The 26057-nt window shown below is 37.3% G+C and overlaps 1 protein-coding gene across 2 annotated transcripts; it reads right to left on the bottom strand.

The window, feature by feature from the left end:
• Positions 1-1960: 1960 nt before the first annotated feature.
• On the bottom strand, positions 1961-21895 carry UBA3 (ubiquitin like modifier activating enzyme 3; the record flags this gene model as incomplete). Of its 2 annotated transcripts, XM_080914757.1 has the most annotated exons (18): positions 1961-2803; positions 3263-3317; positions 3407-3470; positions 3573-3673; positions 3986-4067; positions 4151-4187; positions 4640-4693; positions 7432-7545; positions 7648-7750; positions 9247-9402; positions 9677-9741; positions 10716-10759; positions 13189-13269; positions 15434-15516; positions 18052-18132; positions 19814-19934; positions 21610-21651; positions 21837-21895. In XM_080914757.1, 18 exons carry the CDS (start codon positions 21854-21856, stop codon positions 2718-2720), a joined length of 1389 nt encoding a protein of 462 aa, XP_080770883.1. In that variant the 3' UTR covers positions 1961-2717. The 2 variants fall into 2 exon arrangements, with proteins under 2 accessions (XP_080770883.1, XP_080770882.1); XM_080914756.1 differs by lacking the exon at positions 21610-21651 and having other exon boundaries at positions 21837-21856.
• Between the last annotated feature and the right edge of the window lie 4162 nt (positions 21896-26057).

Genomic DNA, 26057 nt, shown 5'->3' with positions numbered 1-26057 from the left:
ATGACATAGAAAAAGGAACGCCAGAAGACAAAACTGAGCCTGGGGGTGAAACAAAGTCAGGCAAATAAGAAAAGCCAGATCATAAAGCACAGACAAAAGATGAGGAGCCAGAGAGCAGGAAAGCCACAAAATACGGGCACACCAGAACTGCAGCAAGCAGAATTGTGCCTTACGCCAATGTCATGGACTAAGGAGGAGCAAGGAGGTGGTTTTTGTAAAAAAAAAAAAAGTATAGAGTGGGTTGTCACAAGTGGCTGAAGGGGTTGAAGGAGATGCTGGAGGTCTTATATCCTGTAATCTTAATGCTTTTGTCCTTGGACTCTGACTTAGTAGATTTTTGCAGGGCTTGTGTTTTAACCTTAATTTTTCTTATCAATATCATTATCTTTATCAGTCTCTGGTCCAAACATCACTCTGTCAGTTTCAAACGTGTATGTACATTAAAGTATGAAGATCCACAGGAAAAGTATCTTTGCATGTTATACTAATACTTGGTAATTATACAAGTTGTATAATTGTACTAAGGAACCCAATTCTTTTCAAAGAGCTTAGATGAGTATGTAAGGAGAGTTGAGGCCTATTAGAATTCCTGTCACAATACTTCTAAATGCATACTAGGCAGATGACATAAACCTTCCAAAATTATTTTCCAAGCTCTATGATGAAAATATTTTTATGAAGATTATTCCAGCATCTTTATGAAGGAGGCACTCAATGTTAAAAATCTTATCCTTTAAAAAGGCTCAGCTCTTAGAAGGCAAATGCTGGCAGATCTCTGAGTTTCAGGTAAGCCTTGTCTACATAGTACATTCCAGGACAGACAGAGCAACATAGTAAGACCCTGTCTTGAAAAAATAAGGGTGTGGGGGAGGTAGGTTGCTTTGTACACATTTACCTTTTAATGTTTTGGAAAGATTGGGTCTTGTTCGTTCTTCAATAGGAAGGGGAAAAGGGTCACAAGTTAAAACCCGTTTAGACTACAGAATGAGACCATATCTTATTTAAAAAGAAGATGAAGAAGAACAAGAAGGAAGAGGAAGGAGGAGGAGGAGAAAGTGAGGGAAGAAGAGGAAGAAGAGAAAAGGAAGAGGAGGAGGAAGATGAAGGAGAAAGAAGGAAGAAGAAAGAGAAAGAAGGAGGAATAAGGAGGAGGAGGAAGAAGAAAAAGAAAGAAAAAGGAAGGAAGAAAGAAGGAGGAAGGAAGAAGGAAGAAGAGGAGGAAGAGGAGGAGGGGGAGGAGGAGGAGAAAGGAAGAAAGATAAGAGGCTTATTGGAGATACAGCTTAGTGATGGAATATTGCCCTAGTACAAGGCCCTAAATCTGATACTAGAAAGAACCATAAAGAAAAAATTGTGTTAACTCTGTAGCGTTTTGGGTAAAGCATATAAATGTACCCTGTGTGGTTTTATAATGAATTAAGTTTGTCAATAGGGAGCTAGAAACTGGGGTATAGCTCCATGATGAAGCACTTGATTAACATGTGAGAAATCCTAGGTTATATCCCTGTATCATTCCCACACTAGAAAGAAAGCAGACAGATTCCACTCACTAACATTCTGAATAAAAATTGCAACTAAATAAAAACCAAGGAATGAAAATCTGGCACTATTTGTTCCCAAAGTAAAATATTACAACTGCATTTTTTTAGTATTTGTGTTCCACTTTGTTTTAGCATTTTGGAAGGAAAAAATGCATGGTAAGAGAGAGGCTTTACGATAAAAATTAAATCATTCCATTTCATTTACCAATTAGAATGAATGAACCTGGTCTGTACTATGGAAATCACTATAGTAAAATTTTAAAAATTTAACTCAGATACAATAAAAGTCTGGTAATAATAACTCTTAACATTTAAAAATTATTTCTACATGACTATAAAATTATTTACTATTACTGATATACTTTAAAATTTTCAATAAAAAGTAGACAATGTACAATTTTATTAATAAATAGTGCAAAAGCATCAATGATAACTGTTTAAACATTAATTTTCTTTGAACAACCATGTCTTGGTTTAAATTTGTACATACCGGTCTCTGTGGCATTGCAAATAAATACATGAAAATATTTTGTATTTTCATGCACAGGTATGAATCTATAATACTGTTTACAAATTATCATAGACAAGTTAAACTGTAATAATTAATACAGACATGGATAGTCACAATTATATGAGTAGTAATGAAGAAACTGCCTATGTTCGATATACTTCAGATGTTGGGTTGTAAATATTTAATGTTCTTAAGACATAATTCCTCATTTCCATTCAAGGATACAGTTCTATACATGTTGATGCTCAAATGCAAGCTGAGGAATATGCTCTTTGACCATAACAAACTCACAGAAAAGACAGTGTTTGTCCTACTTTAAAGAAGCAATACATTTGTTCATAATCTTTCCTGGAGGCATAGTTTTCCATATTACTAAAATGACAATGCTTACTAGCCCAACCCCCAAGTTCAATCTTCAAGAGAAACTTATAAAGTTAAAAAAGAGTCATTCATTTATATATATATACACACACATACATATATATACATATATATATGTATATATAAAAGTCAAATTCTAGCCACACTAATGCTAACAATGACATCAATTAAATTTCCTTTCTTGGGTGTTCCCCTCTGCCTCATCTTCCCAGCTCTTCAATTCCATACCATTTATAAAGTATATTATTTCTATGAATTTTCCACTGTGTGCAGATTTAGTTTTCTTAAGTAAAATGAAGTTTGAATAGTACAGTTTGTGGTGTGGTGACGTCAGCAACAGCCAGTTCTTGTCCATCAACTAGTCCCAGTTCTAAAATAGAAAAAAATGTCATTAGACCAAGCAAAATTAATACTTTAACAATAACAACAAAAACAAAAAATAAGACATACATGCATATTGTACAAATTATAGCTTTATAGTTCAGAAATGACTTAAAATTTGATTTCTTGGAGTTTTAAATTTGAGATATAAATAATTTCAATTTGGTTGTATTTAATTATGAGTAAATCAAAGTTCAAAGCCAGCCTGGGCTACAAATAAATTCAAGGCCAGCTACACAAAAACATCCTAGCTCCAAACACTAAGGGCTGAGGAAACAGCAGGGATAAGGCACCTGCCAGTCATCAAAGGTTGCCTGATTATGAACCCTGGTACTAGGGACAGACAGACAGACCCCCCCCCACACACACACACACAAAGAGGGGGAGGGAGGGAGGGAGACATAGCAGACATTTACTAAAAAAGAAAATAATTAGTGTATACATTTACCTTTTAATGTTTTGGAAAGATTGGGTCTTGTTCGTTCTTCAATAGACGTTACTGACTGGAAAACAACATTATTTTAATGTATAGCACATTAAGAAAACAATAATATAATTTTCTTGAAAAAAATTAAAAACGAATACTACTGACCTGCAGGTAAAGTGTCCTGTTTTTCCCCTCTAATGTGGCTGTGATAGCTGGGGACTTCATCTGCCTAAATAAAGTAGCAAACACCAGCTATTTAAAGAAATAGTTCTTGCTATTTTAGTGTAAAGTTTAAAAAATGACTTTTACAATATAAACATGCAACACTTACAGAGAAGCACTATTGGTTAGATAATCTAAAACCTCTTGTAGTTTAGCTGACGGGGAAAATTGAATGTTTTGAGGAAGCTGGCTACACGCAGGACAGTTTTCCTACAAACATAAAAGAATAATTTAAGGCACACAAACCAGTCTCGGTCTCTTTTCAAGCAAAGATATGGAAATCAAGTTGTTTTATAATCATGCATATTTCCATGAAAATATTTTTTGCTTTAAAGCCTGTTTTTAATAATTATTTGTTCTAAATTATTAAGCTTTCCAGTATTTACTTACGCTATCCAACAAAAGATACATGTTATTAGCTTTAGTGTCTCAAAGCATAATTATCTTCTAATTCCTAATATTAATATATAAAAGCAAAAACTGTATAGTGAGAAACTTTTTTGTTACGTTTGTGATACTAACCTTTCTCTCTGCCTCAAATGTGTAAGTGTACAGTCCGTCTACATCATTGAATACCAAGTAATTATTAAGGGGAATGTACGCACTGTAATGAAAAAATCATTTTATCTAATTGAGCAAGGTTATAATGTGGATTTATACACACATATTAAAAATCAAACTCATTACCTTGTAGCTATCTTGAAAACCTCAGTGGCACACACAGCTAAAGAAAATAAAGGCATTTGAATTCAGTAAAAATTACATACTTTGAAAGTCAGTGATAAATAACATAAAGTTGTAATTTTATAGAAAAACAGATTTTAAAATACATAATTTTAAAAACATAGGAAGGAACAAGTTTTATATTTATTTTATATGATCCAAACAATACAACTTTCCCTTCATCTCCATTAGATCAATAAAAAGCTAACCCTATGAGTAAAAAGACATGCTAAAACATTCCTTTACTGTGAGCACTTTGTCTAAGAGAAACAGAAGGTCTTGTAAGACATAATGAAACAAGAAATACAGAGGAAACAGGAGCTTTTTTGGTTTTGGGAACCTAACCACGAAGGTATCAAATTCCTAGAACAAAAGTAACTACTGAAACGTCAATTTAGATATTTAGTCAAAATCAAAACAAAAAGTAAACCTGAAAGTCTTTTTTTCCCTTACCTGCAATGACTGCATTTGTAGAAGCTACTGCAGGAATGATTCGTTTTACTACCCCTGAAAAATTTGCCAAATAAAATATGGTCATTTTTTTATTTTCAAGATTTTCAATTAGGTGTAGAGAGACAGGTGTGTGTGTGTGTGTGTGTGTGCATGTGTATATGTGTACATATGTGCAGATGTAGGTGTGGATACATGTGAGTGTAGGTGCCCTCAGAGTCCAGAAGTCTGTCTGATGCCCTGGGGCTGGAGTTAGAGGTGGCTGTGAATAACAAGCACTGTCACCAGCTAAGCCATCTCTCCAGCTCTTTTTAAAGTCCCTTAAGTTAAAATCATGTAATTAAATCATTTAATGTTTTGATTGCAAAATACCATTTTCTGAAACTTGATTTTTCTGGCATTCAAATCAAGAAGTAAAGGTGAGCATAGTTAGGCATGGTGGTGGGAAGCTGACAAAAACACTATCTTTAAAAAAAAAAAAAAAGCAGAAAACTTAAGCATGAACTATCATCTTTCATTCTCAACATTCTGTAGTGTGTGGAATCTTAAGGAACAGTACTGAAATGAAGTCTTTGTAGTCTTCCATAATGACAAAGCAGAAACATAATAACAACAGTGTTTCCTTATACTCCAGGCTTAGTGTGAATACTAAGTATTATTTAATGTTACTGACATGGACATGCTAGTCACACCAAACTTGTTCTAAAAAGAACAAGCTGAGAAATTAAATATGATATCTACAACATTACCCCTAGCAAGTAGAGAAATGGGTTATGCCCACACATGCCCATCCCAGTCTTATATATAGTACTAGACTCTGAAATGCCTGAATAAGTACAAAGTTTCCCAATGATTCTTGATATAGTTAATTCACAAAATGTCACAATGGAAAAACTAAGACAATCTTTTAAAAGTATCTTTCCTTTACCCTACTGTCAATGACCAAATAGAAAAAGCACAGCTCTCTAGCATGACTGACTTTAACTTTCACCTCCATATTCATGTGTGCCATGAACAAACTATCTCCCACAGTACAAAAGGAAGACTTCAAACTGCACTTGAGTTGCTCACTCTAGAGAAAGCACATGAACCTGGAGAATGAGGCAGCACAAGATGTGTTCCCAGCAATCCAGCAGGAGGAGCACAAAGCAGGTTCGGGTAGACGAAGGTGAGAAAACAGGCAGTAGGCATGAACTGAATTGAAGGGATAATACCAGAAAATAGTTGCAGAAAAGAGATGACACATTTGCAGAAAGAATAGACAACTCTTTCTAGAGACTATGGCAAAACTCCAAAAGGGATAAACTGTAACAAGACTGGAACACTGGTCACCAAGGCTGAGCAGGACTGCTCACTGTGAGCCTGTACTAGAGGAGTATATTCAGGAACTATGACTGTGACTGACCCAGCAACCAGGAAGTGGGAACACAGAACAGCCAGGCTTTCGGAGAGCACTTAGAAAGGCCTTTCAGGGTATCTTTGTGAAGACAGTAAAGAAAATCAAGAAGATCTGATAACAGAATGAGACAAATCTAAAAAGGCTGCTAAGGCCCTTGGATTGATCTCTAGGACCAACCCAAAATTAAATAATCAACCTCCAGAATATTACTTCTGTGAGAAAGGGAAGATGGGGAGGGAGAAAGGGGGAAAGAAAGGCATAGCCACTGAACTAGGGAAAAGATATGTAAATTTTAATGAGTAGCAACATCAACAAATGGAAATAGAGTATTAAATGCAAAAAATGAGTGATAAGACATCAGCTCTCCTTTAAGACTATTTCCAGCATCGTATTAGGTATGGCTAACCCTAGAATGCTGTACTGTGGCCTAGGAGATTGCAGGAGGGACAGATAACAGGACTCTGGTCAGAGAAGCACCAATACTTGAAGCCTTGTGACTTACCAAGGGAGTGAGGAATCAGGAAGTTTTGGAGTGGTAAAATAGTAAAATGTGGGGAGAATATGACCACTATGCTCAACCGTTAGAAACTATTAAAGGGGAGCTGGGAGCTGGAGAAATGGCTCATAGTTAAGAGCACTCACTACTCTGCCAGAAGACCCTGGGGTTCATTTCCTAATACCCATATGCAGCTCCCATCTTTCTATAACTCCAGTTCCAGGGAATGCAATGCCTTCTTCTGCACACTGCAGGCACTAGGCATGCATGAAATGCATGCACATACATGCAGAAAAACACTCACATAAAATTTTAAAAATAAAAGAAAACAAAAAGCAATTAGATTATTTAAAATACTAACCAAAACTCAACCTAAGCAAGACACAGTGTAACAGTCTCTGACAGCTCTCAAGAGAGGATAAATTCCTCTTCAGTGAAAGATGAAGTGAATAGTTAGACTTTGAAGGTAAGGGCTCTGTCAATCATACAATTGTATATACAGATGAACCAGTGGCACCCCTCCATCTCCACTAGCTGAGGAGCATGTTTTCTACTGAACAGTTAGCTACTACCTTGGAGTAACTGGAAACACATTGCTTCCACAGTCTTTACTTAAACTTCACATGGATGGCCATCTCTTAATTACTTATCAAGCATTCTTGCCCTAGAACAGTGGTTCTCAACTTTCCTAATCCTGCACCATTTAATACAGTTTTTCATGTTGTGGTGAGCCCCCAACCATAGAATTATTTTGCTGCTACTTCATTCACTGTAATTTAGCTATTATTATGAATCATTACATATGTATCTGGTATACAGACAGCCAAGAACAAGGTTGAAAATCACTGCCATAAAGTATCTCCCTACCAATCCCACAACTATGAGCGTTCACTAACTCACCTTGAGTGAGTCTGTAGGTAACACCTCTAATATTATACTGTGATGCTCGCTCTACAGACTTTTGGAAAATCCACTGAATATGTTCAGGGTCATCTCCGTCTAATGGAACCCCATCTGTTGTGGAGAGACAAATATATAATCACAAAGTAATTTTTAAATGAAATTTCAAAGTGAATAATATATAAAATACTTTTTAAGTCTAGATTGTTAAATTACCTCCAAAAGGCTGTTCTTTAGGCCACTGCAACATCCTCACATACTCGATACAGTGCTCTGGGAGCCTGGGCATAGATGCAATGGTACACATGGGGAAATTGACCTAAAGACAAAATTTGTCTTTCTTAGTAAAATTTAAATTCTGAGCTATTTTAAGATGCAACTTCTAGCTCTGGCTTAGTTCGCAGCATTCATCTCAGCTCTTATATAAGCAAAACACTATAAAGCATTAAGACTTGTATAGTACTAAAAGGAGGTATTAGAGTCTCTCAGGGCTGAGCTGCCTATAAAGACACTTTTGTCCTACATTTTTAGAGCATGTACGTTCAAGTTCTACTGCAGTGAAAAGTACTCAATAAATTCTGAAATGTGAAAAATTTAGTTTTACCTGTATTTAATGTAAAGGTATAATGCAAACCAACACAAAATCATAGAATTAAATTCTAAGTTAGGGCTGGAGAGATGGCTCAGCGGTTAAGAGCACTGACTGCTCTTCCCGAGGTCCTGGGTTCAATTTCCAGCAACCACATGATGGCTCACAACCATCTGTAATGTACTCATAAAAATAAATAAATATTTAAAAAATAATAATAAATTATAAGTTAATATTCATAGAGCTGATAACACTTATAAATCAAAATTGCAACTATTCTTTAAAATAAATACACAGGTTAAAGAGCTCCATCTTTGAAAAGACCATTCTTAATCCTATTTTTAAATTCTTTATTACATTTATTTTGCACATATGTGTATGAGCACATGCTACAATATACATAGGACAGTCAGAAGAAAACTTTTAGCTATACCATGGGGGTCCTAGGAGTGAACTCAGGGTCTTTATCTGCTAAGTCACCTCACCAGCCTTTTTCCTAGTAGTTGTGTTCTCTGTAATAATTACAGTAGACCTTCCCTACTATTTGTGAAAGATATGTGTAAAATTCCAACAAATATCTGAACCCTATGCATATACACTTTGCAGTAAGTTTAACATTAAGGCAAAAAGTATATAAAGAAAACAGACAAAATATAACTTATCTCAACATATAACTTTGTAATTTCTTTTAAATTAAAAAAAAGTAAGAAGCTAGAGCTCAGTGGTTTAAGAGCATTCACTTCTCTTTCAGAAGAACCGAGTTTGGTTCCCAGCACCCATGTTGGGCAGCTAACACCAGCTTGTGACTCTAGCTACAGAGGAATATGTCAACTCTGGTGTCCAGGACCACTGTACTCACATACCTACACACTTACACATATACAGATAATTAAAAGAAAAACACTTAGCAAAATACTAATAAAAAGAAAGTACTAATACAAAACCATAAAAGCAGATCTGATATAAAGTAGCTTCTCTCAAACACAAAAAACTATCATACTTTATACTTCTAAGCAAATTTTATTTTAAATTTTGCTTTTGTTTTGATGCTGAAGTATGTAACTTTTGATCTCAAGCTGTCATCATGGTAAATACTAACCTATACCCTTAATATATATTTAAATATGTTTATTCCCCAATTATAAACCCTAGACACTGACTAGATGTAATAATCAACATTAATTACCACCCAAGATACTAAGAAAGGTAGGAACTTTTCGTATTACCTGTGGTGGGTAAAGTTCCAGAGTGCACTCAATACAAGCAGTCATTCCAGGCAAAATCACTCGGGCATTTCCTTTAAAACCTTCTGTCCCCCCATCTATCAAAGGTACAATGGAGCTTGGATCCAACACACCATCTTCATAATTTAGAAGCGATATCTAGGGAAATGTTTTAAAGGGCTTTAAAAAAGAATAAGAAATGGGAGGGGGAAAAGAAGCAGCAGCAGCTTATTTCCATCAAATTCTAGAAGTCAGTTAGGGACTCAATAGCAATCTATTAGAATGAAGAAATTACATTCCTAACAATAAACACATTTCATTGAAAATCAATGAAAGAAGTAACAATGTGTATATCTAGTTAATTTAAAATTAAACAATTCTGACTTGAAGTTTGTCAAAAGCAACAGCAAAGACCCGACACTGAAGTATTTACCAGCATTCCATTGATCCATCTTCTGGCTATGATAGAGTCTAGGCCACATACAATAATATGAAATTCTACGAGAAGAAAAGAATCCATGTTTAATTTTTGATACAGTCTATGCAGTCTAGGCAAGTCTCAAATCCTCCTGCTTCAGCCTCCCCAGTGCTAGCCCACCATGCCCACCAGGTAACCAGTGCTTACAGACACACTACTGTACCAGGGCTATAGCCGGGACTCACGCACTGTATCAATCTATCACTGTCTGTGGACCACTGCTAGTAAGGAAGGTTTGCCATGGACATTTAGTAGTCATTGTATCTGGTAGAAGCATCAGAATGAAGCAACTGCTTTTAGATGTTCTTGGGCTTCAAAGAAATCACTGAGATAGGAGGTTATTGTCTTCTGTGAATTGTTTTTCTGAAGGAGCTTCATAGCCTCTGCATGATCTTAGTCACAAGGCATTCTTGGGAAATGAGTAAGTCTTGCAGTATTGAGAACTGCCAACAGTGCAGGGGACTGCAGAGGTGATGACCTGTTCCTTCAGGAAACACACACCTTCGACCCTGGGCTCCAGTGTAAGCAACTTGCCTCACTCTAAAAGGTAACAGTCACTAAATATGCTTCTGGGGGCTGCCTGGGGTTCAATTCATTGAGGCTGCTCCCCTGCTTTATCAAGGCTTCATTGTATCTGAATGTCTCTTTCTTCCATCATAACTCAGATTACCAACAAGGGCCGTCTGTGAGACAGGACAGAAAACTTTCTACTTTCTACCCACCTTCGCTGTGACTCTGAAACTGCTTTGAACACACTTTACCAGTTTAAATAAAGGCATGTTTGCACAGTAATTTACCTTGGTTTTTTTTTTTAAGCTAATTTTACTAGAAGCTCCCTACCCTTCTAATCATTCAGTAATTCTTAATTCAAGCAAGCAGCTAGTAGTATCTACTAAGAATCAGTGCTGTGGTGTTTTGGGTACCCAGAATGGGGGGAAACAAAACAACAAACTGGAAGAATTAGCAAGAACTTAGTATCAAGTGAAGAACTTACGTCGGTAGAAAGTGTCATTAAAATCTTGAATCTTGTTGAAATGTCTGAATCCAAAAGTAAAGGAACCTAAGATGCTAAGTTTTAAACTTCTGAAGTGATTTTAACAATGCTATAAGGAACAAACTGTGTTTACTTATCCACACTGATAAGTAAGCAATATGGAATTCAGGAAATCTGACAAAATAAGGTTGTCCCTATTTTCTGACAAAAAAAAAAGAATGTAGGTTATTTTCCTTATTTTATGCATGTGTGTATGTATACAAATGGAGGCAGGTCTGTCTATCTCTGTCTCTCTCACCCACACACTAAATGTGTAAAAAATTTTTTTTATCATTATGGTATTTTTTTGTGAACTTTGTGTTTCTTTTTGCTTTGACATTTTTTGCATTAGGTCTTTTGCTTGTTTAGTTTGTGTTTCAGTGGGGAGAGGCTTTGTTTCTTGGGGTTGGTTTCTTTTTTGAAGAAAGAAAAGGAATATAAAATTGGGTGGTAAGGAAGTGGCAAGGATCTGGGAGTTCAGAGAGGGAAAAACATGGTTAAAATAATATTGTATGAACAGAATTCTTTACAGCAAGAAACACACTACCAAAAAACTTACTTATCTCTTTCCCTCTCCCTCACTCTCTCTATATTCATATACATGTGTATATATGTGTGTGTGTGTGTGTATGTAAATGTATATGTATATATGTAAGCCTTATATAAAAACAATCCAGAAAATTTCAACAGCATTTTCAGCTGCTAATACAATTGGGTGTATTGGGTTTACATACGACATGGATCTCCATTCTGTTAGCTGTGAGAATGAATCAGTCACAAGCACAAGTACTGCACACGTTTAATCTTAGCACTATGGTGTACATGAGAAATTGCAGAACAGCTATGGCTACATACTCTTCCTCAAAAAACAAAAAAGCACAAGTATGTACAAAACGTTTAATTTTTCTAGTAAAAAAAACTTTAATACAAAATGGCACTACTCTAACAATGCAGTATGTTTTCAACAGCAACACAGAGGAACAACATATAATAAGCTTATCTAGACTCCTACTTACAAATGAAGGCATTTAAAAGAGAACAAAACTCATTTCGAACCTCACCCATTAGAACTCTATTCCCTTTGAATGCAGCAACCAGTAACCTAAGAACTGAGAACTAGGTTGAGAAAGAAGCAAAGGAAGCAGTGGAGGAATCCCCACAGGGAAACTAGGAAGCAGCCCAAGATATTCTCTCTTGGGTGCATATCTATAAAACTCCTTTCCCAGGTCTCAACAGTGGGGCCAGATAGAACATGAATAGTTTGAATTGTTTCTTTACAAAGAGGACTGTATTTCTACTTTTAAGCATATTTTCTTCAAATCAATATATATTACCAAAAGCCATAAAAGCAGTACAGAGAAGCTGTACTCTGAATGCTCACCATTTACAAAGTGCACTAGATCAACCCATAGAAAAGCCAACACTGGCATAGTACACAACTACCCATTTTTCTCATTTTTTGTATTTCTGTATGAAGAGTCTTGCCATGTATACCTTGGAGGTCAGAAAAACAACTTTGAGGAATCACTCTCTCCCTCTACCTTGAGGGTCTTGGATCAGGCCACCAGGAAGAGCCTTTAACCACTATCTTGCAAGCCTCGTTCCTTTGAGAGCCTCACTATAAAACTTGGGAAACTGGGACCTATATGTAGAGCAGGCTGATCTTCAACTTGCAGCAATTCTCAAACCATGTGCCACAGCGTGTGACTAAGATCTATCGATGTCCATCTATAATTATACCAACTCCCAGCTTACACCTACTCTTTGGTATATACATTTTAAGTACTTATTTACATATGGCTTCATACATGCCAGGCAAGTGAACTCTCGGTGTGCCCATCTCCAGCATGCTACGTTTTTTGCAGACTTGAAAACCAGTAGTTCTGGATTCCTTGAAAGGATATGGAAAGCAATCTCCCACAGATACCCAGGAATAACTGAACTCTAAATGGGTTCTCTGCTGGCTGCTTTATAAATGTTCTCTCCAGTGTCTAGCCTGTCCTTTAGCCCCATAACAGTCTTTCTCAGACCACAGCCATGAATTTCAATGTGGTCTATGTGCTCTCCATCAAGCCTCAGAACCCAAAGCTGATCTGAACTATTCCCTGATTTTACAGCTTTACAAAATACATCTGAGAATCACCATAAGTACATTTTTGTCCATGAGATAAGGCATAGGTGAAGATGCACTTATGTTTACTTAATACTAAAACTAGAATAAAAGCAGATAATGACATAAGCTATACAAATAAAGTAAAAGTCAAGACATGAGCATAACCATAAGGGAAGACTGGGCTGGAAAGCAAATGATCAGCCTCTCCTCAGTAGAAAGGGGCACGCTGTGGGCACACCTTTTCACCAGATGTGTCCTTTACTAAGCATCTTTTATAATAAGGAGAGTTTTAGAAAAATATTCTTTCCACTGAAAGGATACGGGACCACGTTGCAGTTAGGAACTCTGTCATTTAGGAATTCTGCAGCAACTTCAGCCTTTGGCCTTCCAACATCTTTAGGCCTACAGAAAACATTGTATTAAGTTGTCATCCATAATATGAATTCAGAAAGTCAACATAATCAGTTTCAAAATAAAAAAAATGGACAGCTTATTTATAAAATATTTTGAAAAAATATGAACTAAAAATTTTTTATTATTCTTAAATTTTTATGTGTGGGTGGGTCTGTGTGTGGATGTACAGGTGAGTGAAGATGCTGGTGGGGGCTAGAGTCATCAAACTCATTTCAGCTAGAATTATGGATTCTAGAATCATCAAACACCTGCTACTGAATCTGAATCCTCTGCAAGAACAATCTATTCTCTTAACTGAAGAATCAACTCTCACTCAGCCCCTTAGTAATTTTATATCCGTAATAAATTAACTGCACAGTTACTAAACCCTTGCTGACAGTCTGAATAAATATGTCAGCTCTAATTGTATTTCTTAACTGAAAGTATGAACTATAAGCAGTAGGGTCTCCATCCCCCAAGGTTAAGTATAATAACAGCATGTTCAGTGGCTATTTCCAACCATGACACTTTCTCATAGAGCCTTCCAAGTACACAGCTTGAATTCCAGAACAGCAATCTGCTGTTCGGTTGTTTGAGACAGGATCTTACTGTACAGTTTGGCCTGGTCTTGAGCTTATTTTATAGCCCAGCATGGCCTCTAGAATTTTAAGCAGTTCTCCTGCTTCAGCTTCTCAAATGCTGGTATTATAGTTGGGAACCTCCCTGCCTGCTTCATTGTGTTTATATGCTGGTCTCAGTAACGAGCACACAAAGAAATTCAATCTGGGAAAGAAAGGCCCTTTAAGTGTTACCGGAGCCCGAGGTCCCTAAGCATGGTGGAATTTGTTAGGCTGTTTGTTTTCAGACAGGTATAACTACATAGCCCAACCTCATCCAGATCCTCCTGTCACAGCTTCCTTCTTCCTGAGATTATAAGAATGTACCACTAGCCCCCAACTTCCTTAACCACGTCTTTAAAAACAGAATAAATTTCAAAGACCACAATATTTTCCGGAAACTGAAGTGTGGAAACATCCCTCTTTGATAATAACCAGAAGTTAAGTACAGAAAGACACAAGTGTCTCCTCAAGTATGTGAATATTTTCTATCTCTTCATGGTTCTCAAGGAAAGGAGTCACCCTTCACATATAAGGGTAAGTGCTTCACTGTAACTTCCTGGAACACACATACTCTAAACTTTGAATCCTGTTTCTTTATATCCTTCATACAGGTCAGTATAAGTTTTTTTTTTTTAAGTTAAAAAAAATCAAAATTTTATTTACAATTAGAACTTCAAAGGAAACATTTAATCAGGTCAATTTTTCTCTTCACCGATAGAGAACTTATTCTTTACCTATTTAAAGTTGCTAGAAATTTTATTCCTTGTCCTCATGCATAGAAAAGTACCATAAAATAGAAACCTTGACTGGAATCCCCCATTCAAACACTCTGCACCGACAGCTCTTTACATATGGAAGAGGAAACAGTGAAGTGCCAAGATTCTTATAAATGTATTTTTGTGCTTTTAGGAGTCTCACCCAAAAGAACTCCGGCACGGTTTTAGTGAAGAGTGTTAAATTCATTTACAGGATTAGGGGACTCGACTGCTGCAACTAAGACACTGTGATAAATAACATGGCAAGTCGCCCTTCTAGCATGCCTATGTCAGTTACCTCCGTCAGTATCATTATTATTGGAACCATGTTAGTTATAAACTAAAAGGTGTGGCTTGTTAGCAGTAACCAATCAGTCTATTTCAAAGCTGTAACACATTAAAAACTTGTCAGAAACGAAAAGTACACAAAATGCATATATGTGCTTATAAAACAACCATTGCCTGAATACCCAAATATGTTCTCCAATTTCTAAAGTATTAAAGTAGCACTTTTTGGGGCTGGAGACATGGCTCAGGGGTTAAAAGAACTGTTCTTCCAGAAGACCCAGGTTCAATCCTGAGAACCCACATGGCAGCTCACATCTGTCTGTAACTCCAATCATAGGGTTTCTCTAACACCCTCACACAAACATAAATGCAGACAAAACGCCAATGAAAAAATTTTTTTAAAAAAGCAATTTCTTGTTTTTGTAAAACCCATGTTAGACCCTCAGTAATTATTAAATTGCAAAGAACACATTCAAATGTTTATCAGAATTTTTCAAATAGCACACTTACCTAAATAAAAACTGCCTGTTTAAATTGGAAACATCAATAGTGTCCATGTCTATGACATGGATCTGTCTAAACCCAGACAATGCCTATGGAAAGAAAAGCAGTCTTAATTAGGCAGCAGTCCCCTTTTAAAAGGTAACATAGATTTTGAAAATCTAGGTCCTAAATTCATACATTTTCAGTAATCAATTCTACATAGTTATCCTCTTTGGCTTAAAAAAAAAATCTGTGCAACGTATAAAACATTCAAGAATCTTGCTAAAGAACAGAAGTGCACAAGCACTCAGGTTTAAGACGTCTCTAACAAGCCCTCTGCCTAGAGCCTTTCCTTCCCAATGTTCCTCTAGGACACTGCTCACCCCTTCTGAAAACGGCACCTTTGAAAACCCTGTCCTCACCACCAGGCTTACCCTCGGGCTTTCCTTTCTTCACCCATTTATTACTATCCAACATCCCATATACCCTCCTTCTCTATTTTTCTCCAAAGAAAATCTGAGTTTCATAAACAATCACCTGTTTATATTGTTCCATCTTGAGTCTTTATCACCAAAAATTGTGCATGGCATTTACAAGAGGAAACTCAATAAGCATTTGGTTAACCGGTAATATTAGAGTGGTAGAGTTACAGTTTCTTCTTTTTTTAGAGTGAATCTTTAGGGGGCTTACAGTCAGTGAAAGGGAATTGAGAAAATGCATGTCTTCTATGCTTATATATAAAACAAGCAAAATAATAAATGATAAAATGAAAGGCCAACATTCTGTGTATGTGTCTAAAGGATCAGAATGGAATACAATGGTTCAACCTGTGGGTCATGACCTTCTCACAGGGGTCCCAAGACCATCCTGCATATCAAATATTTACACTGCCATTCTTAACCATAGCAATTTTACAGTTACAAAGTAGTAACAAAAATAATTTTATTCTTGAGATCATGACATGTGAGGAACTGTATCAAAGGGCTGCAACACTGGTTGAGAACCACTGGTGTAATAAACAATCCTCAGATTAATCTGAGTATACTGACATTGCCGTGTACACTGCATTAATAAATCATGGCTTCAAAATGAAAGAAAGCTAAGCCTTAAGGGACCTGTACATGCCTAATGGAAAAAACCAAACAACAAAAACCAATGCCCAAACTCTGCAAACCCTTTCCTTTGGCAATTGTAAGTTTTCACACTAGAACATTCATTTTGGAACACCATACTATTCCATACATACTATTATTGATTTCATTAAGACTTGTCTCCCCAAACTTAAAATTCACTGCAGAGATCACGGTGACTTACAATTCCCATAGAACAGCACTAAACAGTGGCTTAAAACTTTTTTTTAAAACTTCAGTAGGAGCAACACTAGTGTTTCCTAGCAAATCAGTATGATTGTATTGATATCTAAATTTTAATTGCCAGATTGAAGAGATGGCTCAGCAGTTAAGAACATTTACTGCCACTACAGAGGACCTGAGTTTAGTTCTCAAAACCCATATGGCAGCTCAGTCTCTCTAAGGCCAGTTTCAGTCTAACAGCCTCTTCTAACCTCCCTGGGCAGCAGACACCCACGTGGTATACATATAGGCAGGCAAAACACTCATACACATGAAATGAAAATAAACCTTATTTATAAATACATTTAACTCTTGGCAGGACACAGGTGTCTTCCATATGGCTATGATCTCCTTACTATTTTCTACTTTTCTATCCAGTTAGAAACCAGCTATACAGCAACTCTACATTAATTCTTTCCTTCCTAAATCTGTTAAACCAACAGAAATGTATGCAAAGCTATTTCATGGTTATAAGCACTCAATGAAAGCAATTACATCACAACTATGTATTTCTAAATAGCACACAGAAATACTTTTACTAACGGTATCCCAAATCATAGGCATTTATTATCTTATGGTCATCAAAAACAGCCATCTTAGGTCATGCAGGGCTTCTGCGAAAAAGAACACTTCATACAAAGAACTGATGACTTGGGTCAGAGTCTAGAAACCTCACTATATTTCAGGAAAAACAAGGGCGTCTAAATTTTGCTACACCTCAGAGTGTCATTTTGGATAGTGATACAAAAACTCACCTAATTGGGTTATTTGGAGAAGCAAAAGAAAAAAAATAATTTAAAATTACACATTACAAGATAAACTATGGGCTGGAGAGATGGCTCAACAGCTAAGAGCACCGACTGCTCTTCCAGAGGTCCTGAGTTCAATTCCCAGCACCCAATGATGGCTCACAACCATCTATAATGGATCTGATACCCTCTTCTGGTGTGTCTGACAGCTACAGTGTACTCACATACATAAAATAAATAAATGATTTAAAAAAATAAAAATAAAAAAAATAAAAGATAAGCTATTCTGCTATTTAGTTCAGTAAAATAATACTAGGCAAAAGGAAGCAAAAAAAAAAAAAAAAAAAAAAGACTTAATTTTAAGACTTTTAGAGTTCCAAAATAATATTATATATTTTTATTACTGTTTAGACTTTTACTTGCTAAATTTATCCAATAAATGTTCAAGAAAAAAATTAATAACCATGAAATGGAGACATTCTTTATATGACAGAAAACAAAACTTACTTATCTCTAAAAGAATAGAATTATACATATATATTACCAGATTTTTCAGAAGCTCACATCCTAAGCCACCAGCTCCAATGACTAGAACTTTACATGTATCTAACAAGAACTGGAGTGACTGTAACAAATAGAAAGACATATTAAAATCCAGGTGATCACCACAAGAACCATGAATAAAATAACAACCACACAACAGTTGTTGGTGTAGGCACAAAAAAGTCAATTAATGATAAGAAACACACCTGGCATGTTATGAAGATGTAATTACAAATTTTGAAATCCTAATAATTTCAGAGTTTCAATTTTAACACTTTAAATTTACTTCTACTATATGAAATTAAAAGCCTATTTCTAACACAAAAACTACTGTTAGGCCTGGATGACTCAGCAGATAAGGCACTTGCTGCTCTTGCAGAGGACCCAGGTTTGATTCCCAGCACACAGTGGCTCACAACCACCCATAACCCAAGTTCCAGAGAAAAGGACACCCTTTTCTGAACTTTGTGGGCATTTGGCACATGTGGTACACATACAGACGTGAAGGCAAAACACTCATAAAATAAAAATAAATCTAAAAGAATTCTTAAAAACTAGCTCTAGTTATATCTGTTGGTATACCATTTTAAAGGTAATATAGCAAGTTTACTATAATATTCTCTATTTTCCTTCTCCCATTCTTTATGCTTTTTTTTTTAATTTAAAAATTTTTAAAGTGAGAGCTGGAGAGATGGCTCAGTGGTTAAGAGCACTGACTGCTCTTCCAGAGGTCCTGAGTTCAAATCCCAGCAACCACATGATGGCTCACAACCATCTGTAATGTGATCTGATGACCTCCCCTGATGTGTCTGAAGACAGGGAGAATGTATTCATATGCATAAAATAAATAAATATTAAAAAAGTTTTTTAAAGTGTTTGAAGGTCTAGCAAAAACTAGATAAGAGCAATTACACCTTTCTTTAAACAATGAGTGGAGCTTACAAAACTTGAGACATCAGCAAATTCCAGTTCAGCAGAAATAAACCTTGGAAACACTGCTCAACAGAAGTGACAACCTTAAGCTAGTGTTCAGAAACAGTTTCAAAGTACAAGAACATATGTGTAACTATATCCAAAGAAAGAATTACTACTCTGCCTTGTGCTTACCACTAAGGAGGAAAGCATGTATTTGCACAAGCTACTGAACTAAATTTGAGAGTTTATACAACTTTATGAGTAGCCTTTCTGTTTCAAAATCTCTTCAGGGCACAAAAGGTCATATAACACATTACAGTGATTACTTTGTTCCTACTTTGTAATAAGAAAGAAACTTTATCTAATCAAATATTCCCTTCAAGTCACAGTTCAAAATACATATTATACTACATTTTTAATATTCAATTAATTATAGTCAATACTAAGTAAAGATTTCCAAATTAAATTAATTAAGGTATTAAATTTTAATAATGAGTGAGTATATCTTACAGTCTTATTAGAATTAATTTACCACATCAGGGCTGCAATCAGGGAAATGATTCTTAGGAATCATTCTAAACTAGAATTTTAAACATACCAGAATATGATGTCATCAACTTATCCTACTCTTGAAAATGTTTAAACTTATATGAATATAAAAATACATTTCTAGTTATTTACATAAAATCAGTTGTAAAGACTCAACTCAATACTCTTAAGATAAATTAATTTCACAAAACAATTCTATTAATTATCTGTATTATAAAAGCAAATTTAAAAGGAAACGTCTTATTATTTTTGAAATGTAAAACTATTAGAGCAGTTCTTTAAAAATAAATGTTTCTCACTTCAGTGCTTGGTTCGAAATCAGGGTGTGTGAAGGGTCCAGACCGCTCGAGGAACTTCTTTACATGGTTCCAGCGACCTTCCCAGTCTCCAGTGTCCCCACACCCACCATCAACAGCCATTCTGCACAGAACACAGTAAATTCAGCTGCAAAGATCATTATGAAAAAGCCATGCCCTTAACTATTAGGTCTCCCCAAATGTAAAAGTAACCACACACCAGACCTGCTCAAATAAAAAGAAAAACTAAGTTGTGGTTATATTTTTCCAGTTTTGGCTTGTCTGTTATGGGAAAGGACTCTTCGCCTACTTGATGAAATAAATCAGCCTCTACATTCCTAGCTTCCTCAGTACCCAAAGATCAAAGTTGGACTTCCCTCTGTTTGGAATTTAGTCACTCTGAAATTCCATCAACTGTTCCTTCAGTGGAAATAACAAATGCATAGGGTGATGGGGACTTTGAGAACTAATGGTGCTTAAATCTAGTGCTATCTATGGCTCCTTCCAAGTTGGAAAGATGAAATCCACTCAACATTTTAGATGAAATCATCGTTCATATAGTTGTCTCCTCAGAGGGTCCCAGTATTAAAGAAAAACAATAACAACAATAACAAAAACCAAAAACCTCTCTTAATTTGAGGTCCATTTGTTATCACAAAACACACAAAAGAAAATGTTCAGATTAAAATTATGCGACAGACAATCATTACCATCAAGAAATCTTTGAGAACATGAAACTAATAAAATGGGACTCCTCTAAAAATAAAAAACAAAAACTCAAGTGCACTTTGTAATCAGATTCATTCATGTTTGGTTGTGATAAGTTCCCTGTAACCCCAGAGTTTCTACCTTCATATATATTAGTGATATCAAGTTTTTACAAAAGGTTCCTATACACATTGCACAGCTGATGTTCTGATGCACTGATGGCTTCACTCCACAACCAAGCACATTCTAACTTTGAGAAGTTTCCTTAACTGTCAGAAACCTCATCTGTAGATTGCAACTACTTCTGATGGTCATGAGGTAAAGAGATAATCACGAATTGAACTTAGGAACAGTTCTTGGTATACAGCAAACATTCAAACTGTCATTTCATGCAAAAAAAAAAAAAAGGTAGGGAATTAAAAGGTGGAAAAGGACTGTGAACTCTTGCATTTGAAATTCAACCATAGGGAGGGGCATGGAAAAGACCAAAGTATTACTGAGAGGTGACACAGAAATTATTAATTCACCACTCCCATTACAGGAGTATAGATTTTTCCCCTTCCCACGGAGGGAGGGGAGAGAAATCACATAGGCTTGGCCATATGAAAAGAATTTTAAAAACTAAGTATTTGATACAGGTTGTGTGGCAATTGAGAGAGGAAGTGAGTTGCCATCTCCTTTAAGACCCAATTACTTAGCAAAATTGACAAGTTTTAACACAATTCCTGAGTCACAGAGTGTTCATAAAAAGTTTATAATGTGTACTATTGTCTCCGTGTTTACCAAAGACCCAAAACAGGCCTGGTGTCTATTTAGATTTAGATTGGATTCTCTTGCCACAAGGTCACAGCTCTGACAATTTGGGTTGGAGGAAGAGGGGGGGTACCAGGTGGCTTTTGCAAGGAACATAGCTGGGGAGCAGCCGGCCGGTGGCTCGGGCTTGGGACAGGGTCAGAGGTGAGGACGCGCGGCCTGCTCCAGGTACCTCCCCTCCCAGCCCCCCCGGGCCCGCTGCGGCTGGTCCCCTAGGCCTGGGATTAGGGGGAGGCGGGGTTCTCCGGAGAGGACCCCGGCCTCCCAGCAGCACTAACTTCTCAGCCAGCAGCTCCTCTATTCTCCTTCTTTTCTTCTCCCTAAAAGAAAGAGAGAATAAAAGAAGGGTCAGCATCAAGCTCCAAAGAGGGCGCCGCAAGAGTATGGGGGGCGAGGGGACGGGGCGGGGGTTGGGGAACCCCCGGGTTGCAGCGGTGACCGCCCACCGCCGCGCTCTCTCATAACCCAGCCCAACTCGGCGCTCCGGCAAAACCCCGATACTTACGGTTCCTCACCATCCGCCATATTGTTCCCCGCCTCTTCCCAGAGGCCCTCGCGGCGAGCAGGTCCGCCCGGGAAGGGCGGGACTGCAGGTTAATGGCAGGAGGGAGGAGCGGAGCAAGAGCGGAGGGGAGGAGCTCCAGGTAAGAGAGTGAGGGAGGGCGCTGTGAAACCGGACTTTAAGGGGAGAGGCGGAGCTGACGTTTGGGGTGAAGCTTTAAGGAGAAAAAAGCTTAGCAGCGGCAGAGGGACGGTAGACAGGCGCGTTCTTACTAGGCTATTAGAAAGAGCGAGGGGCGGAGCCAGTACTAGAGGCGTGGTTTCAGGAGACCGGAGAGAGGGGTGGGAGTGTCCTCAGAAAGCTAGCTGAACAGCGGAAAGCCGTGGGTAAATTGGCTGCTTAGGCTCCCTTAGGCTTTGCAAGCATTTCGCACTGTAATTAAAATCTTTGATTAATTGTACCTACTTAAATAATGTTATACCATCTATATTGCTGCTATGCCGCATTAACTTAGATATGTTACTATTTATACACTTATATGTGTTGCAAATAATTGCATAAAATGTCCATATATTCTATTTAAAAACTGAAACAACCACCTCAATATGCCAGCGCTTTCCTCCGAGAAAAATGGTGAAAGGAATTTCCGTTTTCCATATATCAGGAAGATTCAAAATCCTTGCCTTTACGGACATGAAGTTTAAAACATTAATTAGGCATAGGGTAAAAAATCTTATTTTCTTTGTGAAAATTCATACTAATACTTTAGTGTCACACCATTCTGCCAGAAAACTATTGTTATACATATATACATCCAGCTAGCTACTATATAGGGAAATAAATGATAGATAAGATAGATGATTAGATATGAAAAATGTAGAGTTTTATTGTATAGCCCATCCATCACCTGAAGGAGTAAAGTATAAACTTTTTAACTGTTCTTCAGGGTCATATATTGTATACAAATGAGTGATTCTGATAGACAAGGAAAGAATAACTTCATATATTTCAAATATATATTTACACAAACATATCTCATTTACTAAAGTGAGATAAAAAAATTTAATATGTAGTCTGAATTGAATTTAAACCCTTACCACTCAGCTATTAACTATGAGACCTTGGGTATTTCCAGATCCTTATTTGTAAAGTGAGAATAACAACATTCATGATTTTAAGATTGAAAATTAAGTGAAATTTTGAGTGGTTCTCAAATATAGTCTTTGATGGGAATCACTTGAAGGTTACATTTGAATGCCAGGTTTGAGTTTTACCACTACTGGTGGTTTGTGGGTGCACTGTTTGAAAACCACTACAGTGCAGCAAATAAAGCTTCCAGGGTGATCATATGACCCCCAGCTATATTCATCAATAGCACACATTAGCTAAAACTTCAGTCAGAGCCAGAAAGTGAGAGAGGGAAACGGAGCCTCAGAAATAGGACAGAAATGGCAGAGGAAGAAGAGAAAGAGAAGGAAGAGGAGGAAGAAGAGTAAGAAAAGAAAATGAAAAAAAGTCTGGAGAGCTAGCTCAGCAGTTAAGAGTACTGCAGCTCTTCTAGGGGACCAAAGTTTAATTCCCAGCAACCACACAGTGCCTCACACTAGCCTGTAACTCCCTGGCACTCAGCACAAAGTGGTACAATGCACATGCAGACAAAACACCCAAAAGAAGATCACAAAGATGTTTGTCCTGTAACTGTGTATCACCATGACTCACCATTTTGACAGCAGACACCAGGTATCATTAGATCTACCTCACTGATTAGAAACAGCTACCGCCATTTGTTAATAATGACAGTGACAGTGGCAAGTGACCAAATCTCCTTACATTTATTTTATTTACAGTGGAGCACATCATAAACTATTAGACATCTGCTATAGTCTATGGCCAGACAGGAATTAGCAGGATGGTGCTTACTAAAATTTAAGTCCCTGTGAAAAAGCCCTAAGAGACTGCTTTTTTACAAAAAGTTTATTTATGTGTATGTATGTATGGTGTGTGTGTGTGTGTGTGTGTGTGTGTGTGTGTGTGTGTGTGTGTTTCCACAGAAGCATTAGCCCCCTTGGAGCTGGAGTTACAGGTAATTGTGAGCCACCTGATGTGATTGCTGGAAATTAACCTCTCATTCTCTGGAAGAGCAGCAAGCATTCTAAATCGCTGAGCCATCTCGGCATTTGTTGCAAGAGATTAATGCACTGAATATCCTCACTCCTACTCCCCCCCACTTAAAAATAGTGACATAGCCACTAATAATAGCTCTTAAACAGAGACTGGAGTAAAGTTGAATCAATGTGTGCTCATTCTCATTTAAAATAGTTGGATGACAAGGTATTCAAATATAGAAAAAACACAACAAATAAAACAGATCAAACCTATCATAGTCCAACCAGAGACAGAAGCATACTCTACAGTTTCAGATAGAAGGGGATGCATCCTCTGAACAGGAAAAACAAAGCAACAACAAATACATACCTCTGTGGATTTTCTTCTTTTATTTGCAGTAATGAGGAATGAACCTGGTGCTCTGTGCATGCTAGAAAAACTCTACCCTTGAGCTATATCCATTTTCTTTTTGTTTTGAAACAGAGTCTCATTAAGTTTGTCCAAACAAGCCTGAATTTGCCATCCTCCTGCCTCAATCTACCAATTCATTTTGACAGCCTTTAGTCCTGAAGTTCTGAGCAGTTGGAAAGAGAAAGTTCTTCATTGTAGCTGTCAGCGATCACAGATTTCTCTAACAGGTGCTGGGCTCTGTGTTCCCTCCCCTCCACTGGACCAAGATGAGTTACTCAGTTTGCCCACACTGATGCCTTTTAAAATTCTTACACTCCCTCCACATTCCCAAATAGAGGCCTGGCATGGCTCTATTTAGCACTCGCCTCACTGTTGAGTAGTTCCTGCACTGCAGGCCCTCAGAAGGCAGAGCAAGGCAAGCACTTCCCCTTTGAGGCTCCCCACAGAGCCTTCTCAGAGGTTGGAAAGGACCTGGAACACCTCCCTGCATGGTACTAAGCAGTCTCAACAGTTTTTTCATTCATTTTATCTATTCAGAGGCAACCACAATGATCAATGGTGTTTTAGTCAGGGTTCTCTAGAGTCACAGAACTTATGGTAGTCTCTATATAGTAAGGCATTTGTTGGTGACTTACAGTCTGTTGTCCAACTCCCCAACAATGGTCAGCAGCAATTGTGAGTGGAAGTCTAAGGATCTAGCAGATGCTCAGTCCCACAAGGCAAGCAGGTGAAGAAAGAGACAGCCTTCCTTCTTCCAGTGTCCTTATGTAGGTCTCTAACAGATGTGTCCCAGATTAAATGTGTGTTCCACCACACCTGGATCTGGGACTTGCTTTGTCCCAGATGACCTTGAGCTCAGAGATCTTCTTGCCTTAGTGTCCTAAGATCCATAGCCTCTATGCCTCAAGATCAGGAGGTGAGCCTCCCAATTCTGGATTGTGGTTCATTCCAGATATAGTCAAGTTGACAACCAGGAATAACCACTACAAATGGTATCATGAAGGAGAAAATTCAGTAGGTGTTTGTTACAAGAGTATAGAAGAGAGTTTTCTGTTTATTTTATTTATATTTATGTTTATTTATTTATTTATAGTTTCGTTAAAACACTATAAATGGGTTGAAGAGATGGCTCAGTGGTTAAGAGCACTGACTGCTCTTCCAGAGGTCCTGAGTTCAATTCCCAGCAACCACATGGTGGCTAGAAACCATCTATAATGAGATCTGATGTCCTCTTCTGGTGTGTCTGAAGACAACTACAGTGTACTTATATGAAATAAATACATTTAAAAAAAAACACTATAAACATCAAGCAGGTAAACTAAGGACTCTGCTAGTTCTTTGTTTTGAGTTTTTTGTTTGGTTGTTGTTGTTGCAATAACGGGATTTGTACAGAGGAGCAGCGTTGCTCCAAAGGCAAGTGTGGATCACTGAACTATATATGTATCTTTCTAGCACTTCTTGCTTTTTATGTTGAACCAAAGTTTTACCAACTTGCTCTGGCTGGCCTTGAATTTACTCCGTAGCCCCTACAAGCCTTCCCCTGCCTCAACCTCTGGAGGAGCTGAGCTTCCAGGTGTACCTTACCTGACGGTTTGTACTGTTTCTGATCACAGTGAGATCGTTAATGCTACATACGTCAAGCACTTCCCAACGATTCCTCATTTAGCCTTTGTGGCAGATTTTCTACCAAGCCCAGTTTACATATGA

The sequence above is a fragment of the Micromys minutus genome (genome assembly GCF_963924665.1).
Source record: "Micromys minutus genome assembly, chromosome: 3".
In the NCBI taxonomy this organism is placed as follows: domain Eukaryota; kingdom Metazoa; phylum Chordata; class Mammalia; order Rodentia; family Muridae; genus Micromys; species Micromys minutus.
Note: the sequence above shows the minus strand (reverse complement) of the source record. Positions and strands in the feature narration are given on the sequence as shown.